Below are 11,840 nucleotides of genomic sequence, written 5' to 3'. Positions count from 1 at the left end.
GAGGAGGCAACGTGAGGAGCTAGAGAAGAGGATGGCGGAGATGTTCGCGTACATGCAGAGCCTTGGCGCCGCACAGGGTCATGCTCCACCACCTCCGTTGTTCCCTGCAGCTGACCCTACAGAGTTCACTACTCCTGTGAGTATCAAAATTTTAGTACTGCATGATATATATTCATATGTTCTCACACATACAATCTCTTCTCTGTGCAGGGTCAATCGGCGGCGTCGAACAACCCTCATGCTTCGTCCAGCCCTTCGCCGAACCAGTCCAGATGCCCACCTCGTTGATGATTTGTTTTGTGATGATCCAGACTTACCTTTATGAGTGTTGGTGATGTTAGTTACACTTTATCTTGTGAGATACTTGGTGATGTTAGTGATGATGCAGACTTGTATCTGTTTTGTGATGATCCTGACTTTAGTGTGATCTGTTTTGTGAGACTTTGTGATATATATGGTGTTGATGATAAATGTGTTCATTCTGTGATGTGCTTGATATATAATGTGATGTGAATGATATATATCTTTTGTTTGTTTGGATGGAACAACAAAAGCAAATAAAAAAGGGACATCCTGGTCACTTTGCCGAGTGTAACACTCGGCAAAGGGTGGCTTTGCCGAGTGCTATGACCATGGCACTCGGCAAAGAAGGAAACCTGGGAACCGGTAAAGACATCTTTGCCGAGTGCTGACAGTGGCACTCGGCAAAGAAGGAAACCTGGGAACCGGCAAAGACATCTTTGCCGAGTGCTTTTGCCAAGACACTCGGCAAAGATACTGGCAAAGGGGCCCACTGGAGGGTTCTTTGCCGAGTGCCAGGCCACCAGACACTCGGCAAAGAAACCTTCTTTGCCGAGTGCCATTAGGGCTCTCGGCACAGGGACTGGCTGTGGGGTCCACTGGACCAGTCTTTGCCGAGTGTCGCCGTAGGCACTCGGCAAAGGATCCGTCACCGTTACTTGGCGCCGTGACGGTGACTTTTCTTTGCCGAGTGCCAAATGGCACTCGGCAAAGACTTTGCCGAGTGCCCGACAAAAAGTACTCGGCAAAGAAGCTGTTGCCGATGTACAGTTCGCCGAGCGTTCTTTGCCGAGTGTTACACTCGGCAAAGCCTTTGCCGAGTGTAAAATAGTCTTTGCCGTGTGTTTAGAACACACGGCAAAGAAGCTGATTCCGGTAGTGATTCTATACGTTGGACGACGAGCCCTAGCTAGTCAATGCACAAGTGGTCGTGCATGCATGGAGGTAACTTGTGTCATGTGTTGTGTCCTACTTACATGGAAGGTACGTGATATGGGAAGTCAAGTTAATTAACGTGCTCATACACACATGCATGACATTAAAAGGCGCGCGTTTTGGTACCTGCCCAATGCAACGCTAGCGCGCGGCTCTTGCTTTGCTGGTCGATCACCAAACACGCGGACACTTGGTAATTGTTTTATTACTTGGTCGCGGTCGTCGTCATTCGTTAGTTATTCATTTTGTAGAATGCGACCACACAACCTTGAACCTTCTTAACTGGCAATAGGGCGAATCCAAAAGACTAAAAGAGTAAGCATCACACCGGCCCATTCAGTAATCGTACTCACAGTTTGTACTTCAATGTACATATTGTACATTTGTACTACTGCAAATATTATTTTTACCAGCGCCCAGCAGTTTCGTTCTCTTGCATGCTGCAGAACGTTTTCTTTCTTTTCTTTTTTTTTGCGCGACTCTTGTGCACATCTATGTACCTATATATACTCTTACTCGTATCGTCTAATTATTGGTTATACCCGCACCATCACCTGTGTTAACTCTATCTAAGATTTTATATTTTTATTTGGTTGACTGGAAAAATAATACATTTTGAAGCCATTTGCTACATCCGCCGGTCAGGCAGCAAATACTGTTGCAAACGTTGATCGTACCGACCGTTACAGTGCGTGTGGACACGCGTCAACAGAATGTACGTTCTCGATCTATACTCTATAGAAATAAAGATCTGCGGAATAAAAACAACATATAGATAAACGTGCAATATTGTGCGTACCTTTGAATTTACATATAGCTGTTTCCATTCGAGCTCTATCGAATAAAAATCAGTGGATTCTGATGACTATCCAAAGACAATTAAGGAAGATGTGCGTGGACAGAAACTTCTTCATACCACCGTCAGTCATTGTACTACTTCAGGATGGTTTATTATTTACAAGATGCTAATCGACGGCATGACACGCGTGCGCGAAGAATTGCGGTGGAAAGTAACTCGATCGTTTTAACGCACGTCACTCATGCCAACAAAATATACTGCTGTGTATATGTCTTTCGGTGCCTACTGCGGAAGCATATCATCTCCAGATGCAGGTAGCAACCATGCAAGAGATGCTATATATAGTGACACCAGATATATTCCGGGTTTTCGAAAGTTAAAGGCGCGCCGGTTCATATTCCTTATGCCACCTGTCGTCACTATATATGATACTCCCAAAATACTACTTGTTCCAAGTGTGTTTTTCCCCCCACGCGCACGTGAATTAAGTCGAAGCAGTTGATGGTACTCCAAAAACACGAGCCCCACCGAATCGCATAATCCACAAAACCGTGGCTTCTTGGCTGGTGCTTGTGGATTACATTTTCTATGCTAGCTAGGACCTAGGAGAGATGATCCTCACTGTAAGGCTGCGAGCTTTGTAACAAAAAAAAACAACAACAGCTTCGGTCACCGAAGTCCAAGTAGTAGGGACGGACGGTAGCTATGCAAAAGTGCGAGACATTTACAGCTCACGCGCTTTACAGTAATCGACGACGGCCGGGCCGGCGACCGGGGAATCGAAATGACTGTCATGATCAGATCACGTACGGGTGGCCGCCCCTAGAAATTCCCGACACGGGCGGGGGGCGTGCGTGCGTGCGCGAATCGGACAAAAGGGCCCCTAACAAGTGTTTTGTTCCCTTCTGGTTCACGTGACAGAAACCCCAGCTAGCCAGCCTTTTTTCCCCCACCCCGTCCCCCTTGTCGCGCAAAAGCGAAGCTTCACGGTACTCGCCGGCGCGTACATTCACGGCCTCGGACGCGCCGGCGCCTCTTTTCCTGACCGCGCGCCACAAAAAAAAAAGTGCGGTGTTTCACGGCACCCGCCACCTGCTCGCTTGGCAGCTTACGCTTGCCCGGCGCCCCGGCTGGCGGCCTCGGCGACCGGTGAACAATTGGACACTGACTGGCAGCAGCTTGGCAAGGCTAGCACTTGCAGCTCGCGATGTACGCGGCCCCGCAACGAACGCACGCGGCCTCCGCCTCGTCGCGCGGCATCACCGGCCCAAAGGCTGGCATGGCATGGCCCGCCCCGACCAATCAGGCGGGGGGCAGCAGCCGCATCGTCGCACGTCCGAGCCACCACCGGGCGGCCCGCGTCGGCCGACGGCGTCGCGCTGGAAACGCGAGAGCACGACCGGTGATCCCCCCGCGTGCTGGCATGCATGGCCGGTGATTCGAAGTTCCGTCTGACGCGAAACGTATCTCGGCCGGATCTCTGCACACTTCTCGCGGCCTCACTTTCTTAGTATATTCTCCCAGCGCCACGGCGCGCGCTGGGAGCTCGTGAGCAGAGAGTGGTTGACAGACAGAACCGTAAGAATATTTTATCTCCGCCACGCCGTCCAGCACAGGCATCATCTACTAGCACTGTAGCAGTGGAGCGTGATCTATCCCGGCCGTGGACTGGATCAAACCCCTGGCGATGCCGACGAGCATGTTCCAGCTCGCTGCCGGCTTACCCCCTACCCTTCACGTGGCCGCAGGTCCTGGTTCCAGGTTCCGCTCGATCGCTAACCTCCCCAACCGCGGCGATTCAATGCACCTCGCCCCGCCGCAGGTTAGCGGCGCCCGCGCGCAACGTAACCGCCGGTCCCTCCGCCGAAGCCGGCCATGCGCTACGACGTGACGCCGGGCGTCGCGATCCGTGCGTCCCCTGGAGGGGAAATCGGGCCTCGTGTTTCCCGAACCAACCAAGCCGTTGGCCCGCCGGACGCGTGCCCCCCTCCCCCCTCCGCCTCCCCGCGTTCCGTTCGATTCGATGTGATCGGAGGAGCAGGGCGCCCCGTGGAATTCCGTGCCCAAAGCGGATCGACAAAGGCTGGGGCGGGTAAAAAGTCGTGGATAATGGAGGCCACCAACACACATGTTCGAGCAGGCCAGAGCCAGACAGCGGCGCGGCAGGCGGCCGGGCCGCCGCCCACGCAGATTTCGCGTTCAATTCGGCGACTTGGTTCGTTGAGCTGCAAGAAAGACGTTGCGTTCGTTTCCGGCACTCTCTCCTGGCCTCGAAGCTCTCACCACATTCGGCGCTTGCGTCCGATCGATTCCTCGCGCTGACAACAACTCGTAACGGATTCGAGAAATATATGGGACAGTCAATCAGCAAGCGTATCACGGCTTTGCAAGCGCCAAAAACCCACGACCGAGCTGTAGGGAAATTTGCATCGGTCGGGAGACGACGGCGTGCTCGAGAGAGCGGAGTCGACACGGGCAGGGCATCATCGTCGCCCGCTCCGACGTGGCATTACGGGCCGCCCCCACCTTGCCGGGCGGTTGTTCACCCCCGGACGCGACACCGGGTCCCACCGCTGCCCCGCCGTGGAGCGACAGGCCCGACGTCACCCAATATCCTTCTTTCCCCCGTCCCACACTCCCACTGCGCCGTCGCCGCGACCCAGCCCGCCCCTGCCCCTGGCTCGCCGAGCTACGACGAGCTCGCCTCCCACACTATAAATACCCCACCCATGCCCAAGCCATTCCGACCCAGGCAAGAGGCAACACAGCAAGCAGCAGAAAACATCTCCGGGAGTCCGAACCACCCACAGGCGGCAGGCCACACCACAGGTTCCGCTTCCGCACAGCTGCTAGCTAGCTAGCGTTCGCAAGTAGCAGTAGCGTTCCATCGAGGTCGAGGCAATGGCGGTGATGGCCGAAGTAGTGTCGACCACCGGCGCGGCGCTCCGGAGCCCGGCCTCGCAGCCGCTGCCGGCCGCGGTGAAGAACGCAGACGCTGAGAAGCTCCAGTTCATCGAGGAGATGACCTCCAACGTGGACGCCGTGCAGGAGCGCGTGCTGGGGGAGATCCTCGCCCGCAACGCCGGCACCGAGTACCTCGCCAAGTACGGCCTCGCCGCCGCTACTACGGACCGCGCCACCTTCCGCGCCAAGGTGCCGATGGCGACGTACGAGGACCTGCAGCCGTACATCCGCCGCATTGCCGACGGCGACCGCTCGCCCATCCTGTCGGGGCACCCGGTGTCCGAGTTCCTCACCAGCTCCGGCACGTCCGCCGGCGAGCGCAAGCTCATGCCCACCATCGAGGACGAGCTCAACCGCCGCCAGCTGCTGTACAGCCTCCAGATGCCCGTAATGAACCTGTAAGCTTTTGGACTGCTACAGCGCTACTCCAGTACCAGTAATTACTGACAGCACAACACACGTGCGCAGTTATTGATGGCGTTGAATGACTGTGGCGGTGCAGGTACGTGCCCGGGATGGACAAGGGGAAGGCTCTCCATTTCCTCTTTGTCAAGTCGGAGACGAAGACGCCGGGCGGCCTCGCGGCGAGGCCCGTCCTGACGAGCTACTACAAGAGCAACCACTTCAAGAACCGCCCGTTCGACGCCTACAACAACTACACGAGCCCCACGGCGGCCATCCTCTGCGCCGACGCGTTCCAGAGCATGTACGCGCAGATGCTGTGCGGGCTGTGCCAGCGCCAGGACGTGCTGCGCGTCGGCGCGGTGTTCGCGTCGGGCCTCCTCCGCGCCATTCGCTTCCTCCAGCTCAACTGGGAGCAGCTCGCGGAGGACATCGAAGCCGGCTCGCTCACCCCGCGCGTCACCGACCCGTCGGTGCGCGAGGCGGTCGCCGGCATCCTCCGCGCTGACCCCGAGCTCGCGGCGCTGGTCCGCTCCGAGTGCTCCAAGGGCGACTGGGCTGGCATCATCACCCGCATTTGGCCCAGCACCAAGTACCTGGACGTCATCGTCACCGGCGCCATGGCGCAGTACATCCCGACGCTCAAGTACTACAGCGGCGGGCTCCCGATGGCGTGCACCATGTACGCGTCCTCCGAGTGCTACTTCGGGCTGAACCTCCGCCCCATGTGCGACCCCTCGGAGGTGTCCTACACCCTGATGCCCAACATGTGCTACTTCGAGTTCCTGCCGATGGACTCCGCGGCGGCGTCCGGCGGCGACGCGAGCCAGCTGGTGGACCTCGCCCGCGTGGAGGTCGGGCGCGAGTACGAGCTGGTGATCACCACGTACGCGGGGCTGAACCGGTACCGCGTCGGCGACGTGCTCCAGGTGACCGGCTTCCACAACTCCGCGCCGCAGTTCCGGTTCGTGCGGCGCAAGAACGTGCTGCTGTCCATCGAGTCCGACAAGACGGACGAGGCCGAGCTGCAGCGCGCCGTGGAGCGCGCGTCCGCGCTGCTCCGCCCGCACGGCGCCGCCGTGGTGGAGTACACCAGCCAGGCCTACACCAAGAGCATCCCGGGCCACTACGTCATCTACTGGGAGCTCCTGGCCAAGGGCCCCGCGGGCGGCGCCGCGGTGGGCGAGGGGACGCTGGAGAGGTGCTGCCTGGAGATGGAGGAGGCGCTGAACACGGTGTACAGGCAGAGCCGCGTGGCGGACGGGTCCATCGGGCCGCTGGAGATCCGGGTGGTCCGGCCGGGCACCTTCGAGGAGCTCATGGACTACGCCATCTCCCGCGGCGCGTCCATCAACCAGTACAAGGTGCCCCGGTGCGTGACGTTCCCGCCCATCATCGAGCTCCTGGACTCCCGCGTCGTGTCCAGCCACTTCAGCCCCGCGCTGCCGCACTGGACCCCCGGCCAGCGCTCCGACTCCGACTAGACACGCGGGCCGGCGTGCGGCGAGGCGTGTCCGGCGCGCTTAATTAGACTGGGAATTCGTTCCTTGCGTATCGCAGACGTAGAATATGCCCGTGAAATTAAAATATTTGTTAATTTTGGAATTTTGGGTACTGTCAGTTAGCGGCTTTGAGGGTAACCTGTGATGTGACGAGAGTTGGAGTCACTACTGAAGGCTGAGCTGGTCAGCTGAAGCAACAGTCGACGCCTGAAGGTGTTTTCCGGCAGTAATGGCACTGTTGTCCCTATCACTTTAGTAGTACGGAGGACGCGGCTAACTTAAACGTTCTTCCAAATCCAAATCCAAATCTGTACGAGCTATGCCCCTGTGCATGCAGAAGACATTGCTGCAACATTCTGATTACTACTAAAACCGGCTGCGAGCTCGTTGTGCAGACGAGTACTCCAGTAGTAACTTCCCAGTTCGTACGGTTCTTTAGCCTTCCGACATTTCCGTTTCAGGCGAGAGAATTCGGTTAACGCCTTCATCCATGTTTTGCCACGGTTAACATTAGATACGGATACGGCATGCTAGAAAAACTAAAAGCCACATCTTTTGATGCTTAAATAAATACTGTCATACTCTGGAATATAGTTAGGAATCTCTCTAAAGTCTAGTTTTAAACCAAGCACTTGCCACCTTAATCAATCTTTGACTAAAACAAAGTGAATGCAGTGTATATATAGTTGAACGAAACGCCCTCAGAAGTCAGAACTTGCCACATTATTGGCCTCACCATACAAACGCAGCGCTCGGCACGGCGACTGGCATAGCTCAACGGCCTCTGATCTTTGTGCTGTGCGCGCGACTGATTGCAGTCTTTTAGGTAGCCTAGCCGACGGCGTCTGGCAGTATTATGCGAGTGTGACGCCTTCTGCGACGTTGATGGATGATCAACAAACTCTTCAGGCACCGCACAGCGATCATTGGCGGACCGGCGCACGATCCTGCACGCTGCTCGGTCGCCTGGTATGCTCATCGCTTCCGGGACGCACTGTACCTTGTGCGTTTCATCTTTCATGCCCGCTTTTCCATCCACGTACGGCGGAGTCAAAAGCGAGATCATTTGCCCGCCGAGAAAGAAAGGTATATTAACGGCCTGCGAAGTTTTGCGCCGCACAGAGAGAGAGAGTCGTCCGTGCAAATTGGCTGGCTCACGGTAACCGAATCACGTGAACGCGATCGGGCCTACGTGTCCGATCCTGCTCTCCGCAGTCGCGTTGCAGGGAGCCCGTGACAGGACGTGCTTGTCGATTTGGCTCCGTTGACGACCTGCAAAGAGGGAGGAGCCACGGACGGCGGATATCTGTCGTGTCGTGTCGTGTCGTGTCGTGTCGTGCGCGGTTGCCGGACACGCCCTCGGGTCGGGCCTCCTCAGATAAGCGTTTGACTCTGCGTGCGTTACCTGTCGATCCGTCAGCGATCCACATCGTCGTCACTGTTGCCGGATCTTCCGAGACTCCGACCGCGCGCGCACTAGCCGACACGTCGGTCGTCGCCTTCGCCTTCGCCTTCGCCTTGAGTGCTTCCTCCGCAGCACGTCGCCTCTGCCTCTGCCTGCCTGCACTGCAGCAGGCTCCAGTCCAAAAGGGCACCACGGTTTCTAGCCCGGCTGCGGGCCGGTCAACCCCGCGAAAATGCGGTGCGGATCACGCGCGAATCGCGGGTCATGGCCGCGTCGGACTGCGAGTGGCCAGCGCCCGCGATAGCGGCAGGCCGCTGGTCAACGTTTCGTCCCGTCCGGCGAGCGCTGGGGCGGGGGCCGGCGAGGCGGCTGGGAAGTGGGAACTGCGCGGCCGCCCGAATCGCCGCCCGGCCGCGCGGCCGAGACACAGATGCGGGTCTCCCTGCCGGAGGCCCGGGCGCCGCTTTCCTGACCGCACCGTGTGGACCGACGAGCAGCTTTTTTAGTATCTCTGCTCTGCTCCTGTATGATAGGCGTATGCGTATAGTACGCGCTCGCGTGCAGCTGCTGCAAAGTTTGGCACTGGCACCGTGCTGGAGTAGGAGAACTGTACAGGAGATCTTGAGGCTCGTGATCGATCCGCGACGGCTCCGTGCCGGTGCCGGTGCCGCGGTGCTGCCGCGCCCTTTGGCCGTCGGCCTGTAGCTAGCAGTACGCTCTTTTCTCGGCTGCTTGTCGTCTTGCCGCCAAACGCTCTTATCCCGAGCTGCTGCTGTATGCATGCCTGTGTAGTGTGTGTCATGTGTGGCGCCGGGGTACTCCGTACCGCCGCGGCCATGAAACGTGCAGAGATGTCGGGATCGGAGAAACCGATAACTCGTGCACCATTTGTTCGGGGCAATTATTGGACCCATGGCCTAGGAAATGAACAGTCAAACGTGGTGGATGTGAATGGGGATGTTTGCCGTTGTCAGGTTGCTATCCGGATACCGGGGATAAGACTGCGAACGCAACTCTGTCAGGTACGTATTGTTGACTTCGTTTGCATTGCATGTACTACGTACGAGTGGCGTGCAAGCCATTACTGTAGGCGTGGTTGTCTCCAGTCTCCTGGAAGCGGGTAAGACTGTGCTTTGCTAACCAACGACCAATCAACAAAAGCTACATGTATCGAGCTTGGCCACTTGGCAGTTTGCACTAGCTAGAGCAGCCTGCCGGTGTTCGGTACTCGGTTTGAGTCGCCGATGAGGTGTGCTACTGCTACCTCGAGAGGACGCAGGAGCGCGTGTACGCAGGCGCCGCTGTCCCCGAAGCACCCAAAAAAAAAAGGAAAAAAAAAGGCTCACGTGGCGTGGTACCGGTGCGGCGGTGCACGTCGGCAGACCAATAAATTTTGGGTCACGAAACGTGGACCTCGTAGACAGAAGTGGTGCGATATAGTACGTTAATCTCTAACTAAACGTGCATATCTAATTCGGAAATACCCGTTAGAAGAATGAGCCCATTATAACATTAATTATACAAATCATGATGGGTTACGTGCTGAATCTATTGTCTACTATACAACTATTATTAGTACATGTTTTCTGCAGTAAAATTATGTTGGTTATAGATTATTTAGACTTAATATATTTGTATCGTGAACTGGCTGTCTTATATAATTAGTTTATATTTACTCCACCTTCCTCTATATAGGGGTGTTACGTTTTATAGAGAGGTTCGTATTCCAGCTCTTCAACATCGACATCACATCGACAATTATATGAAGGGCTGTTTTTTGTCATCTCATGTCCGTTGATCATTTGTCAGTTTGGTTGCAAATTGGATGAACCCAAACCAGGCACCTCACGCTTCCCCTCTCTCGGGTGGGGGAGCCCCACACAATGGCCATAAGTCCTGCATCGCGCAAGCCCTTGATTGAGTGCTCAAAGGCATCCCACAACATGTGTACTCTTTCTTTTTGTAATATTTGAATCAGGATAAATTCTATCTCAAGTTTCTTAACGTTCGCCTCCAAGGTCCCAAGCCTTGGGATGGTCTCGTCCCTGCTAGCCTCTTAACCATAGTCTACAGGCTTTCTTCTTCCGAGAGGCAAGTGCCTCACCTTGTCTCTGCTCAAAATTGGTCACAACAACTAGTTGACTGGTTTGGGGCTATATATAGTTGCTCATCTCACCAATACGGCTCTCTTGTTCATTTCTTCAGTTGAAACAATACTTTGAGATCAAGGGCAAGTTTTAGCCCAAGAAAGACATCTGAGTTTCTTTAATCCATGTTTAAGGACCTCGTTAGCGTATAGAAAGTAGCAAGTGTGCATCCACCTTGTTTTTGAGATCAAGGGCAAGTTTTAGCCCAAGAAAGACATCTGAGTTTCTTTAATCCATGTTTAAGGACCTCGTTAGCGTATAGAAAGTAGCAAGTGTGCATCCACCTTGTTTGGTAGGCTTATTTAGGTTAAATGAGAGCTTGTGCTTGTTACTCTTAGTGATCGGCATCACCTAAACAACTTGATGGCGATCGAAGAGCTAAGCAATCACCCAATGTATATTGTAATTGGCCCACCACATGGTGTAAATGGTTGGGGGTATTTAGTGTGTTGGAGTGGCGAAGAATCAATCCTTATAGAGCACTTGATCAATGTGCATTTCAAGGTGGAGTTAAACCTTTGCGCGATTCTACCAAAAAGGCATTAGCAATAGAGTGCTCAGTAGTAATCGCTATTTTACCTAGCCCCTCTACCTTGCCTTGGTTCCCATCTCCTAAGATGATCGTGTCATGAGAATCCTTATTCTTGACATAGGAGGTGAACATCTTCTCCCTCGTCATGTGGTTTGTGCATCCGCTGTCAATGATCCAGCTTGATCCCTCGGATGCATAAACCTACAAAGAATTTAGGCTTGTGGTTTAGGTCCCCAACTTGAGTTCGGACCTGTCAGGTTAGTTACATAAGATATTGGAACCCAATTGCAAGTCTTACCTCCCTTTCATTTTGGTTCCACATTGGTAGCAACAATTCTATCATTCTCGTGATAAATTACATAGGAAGTATCAAACATACGAAATGTAATAGAAGGACCATGAGATGCATTCCCATCCTTAGGTGCGTGAGAAACAACATGAAATGCACGACACCTAGGTCTACTCCTACTACTAACAAAAGAACCACTAGATGAAGCAATCATAGTGCGAGGAGTAAAAACAACATCATGACGCTTTGGTAAAGCAGAATGATCATTAAAAGTATCATGATGAGCATTCTTATCATACTTAACACGAGTGTTGGGGGTCTTCTTAGGGTACAAGTTTTTTGTGTGGAAGATAGAAAACACTATTAGACACAAGATATTAAAAAAGATTATTCCACACAATTTAATTGTTGTTGGAAATATTAGATTAGACTAATTAACTCTTATCTGGAAATCTTAATCCTCGTAGTGCACTCAAGCTCAACAAAGCTAAATGAATACTCATTCATATTTAATGTAAATATTTACTTATACTACAGATAGAGCTCATAAGAGTGACTACAACG

The 11,840-nt window shown here is 54.1% G+C and overlaps 1 protein-coding gene across 2 annotated transcripts; it reads left to right on the top strand.

The window, feature by feature from the left end:
- The first annotated feature begins 4,785 nt into the window (after positions 1-4,785).
- LOC100285387 (indole-3-acetic acid-amido synthetase GH3.8) lies at positions 4,786-7,223 on the top strand. 2 transcript variants are annotated; one of them, XM_035960630.1, is made up of 3 exons: positions 4,786-4,864; positions 5,084-5,397; positions 5,502-7,223. In XM_035960630.1, exons 2-3 carry the CDS (start codon positions 5,195-5,197, stop codon positions 6,883-6,885), a joined length of 1,587 nt encoding a protein of 528 aa, XP_035816523.1. In that variant the 5' UTR covers positions 4,786-4,864; positions 5,084-5,194; the 3' UTR covers positions 6,886-7,223. The 2 variants fall into 2 exon arrangements, with proteins under 2 accessions (XP_035816523.1, NP_001151752.2); NM_001158280.2 differs by having other exon boundaries at positions 4,837-5,397; positions 5,502-7,178.
- The last annotated feature ends 4,617 nt before the right edge of the window (positions 7,224-11,840 follow it).

The sequence above is a fragment of the Zea mays genome, chromosome 7, assembly GCF_902167145.1.
Source record: "Zea mays cultivar B73 chromosome 7, Zm-B73-REFERENCE-NAM-5.0, whole genome shotgun sequence".
Lineage (NCBI taxonomy): Eukaryota > Viridiplantae > Streptophyta > Magnoliopsida > Poales > Poaceae > Zea > Zea mays.
The sequence above is the reverse complement of the archived record's forward strand: the minus strand, read 5'-3'. Positions and strand labels throughout refer to the sequence as shown.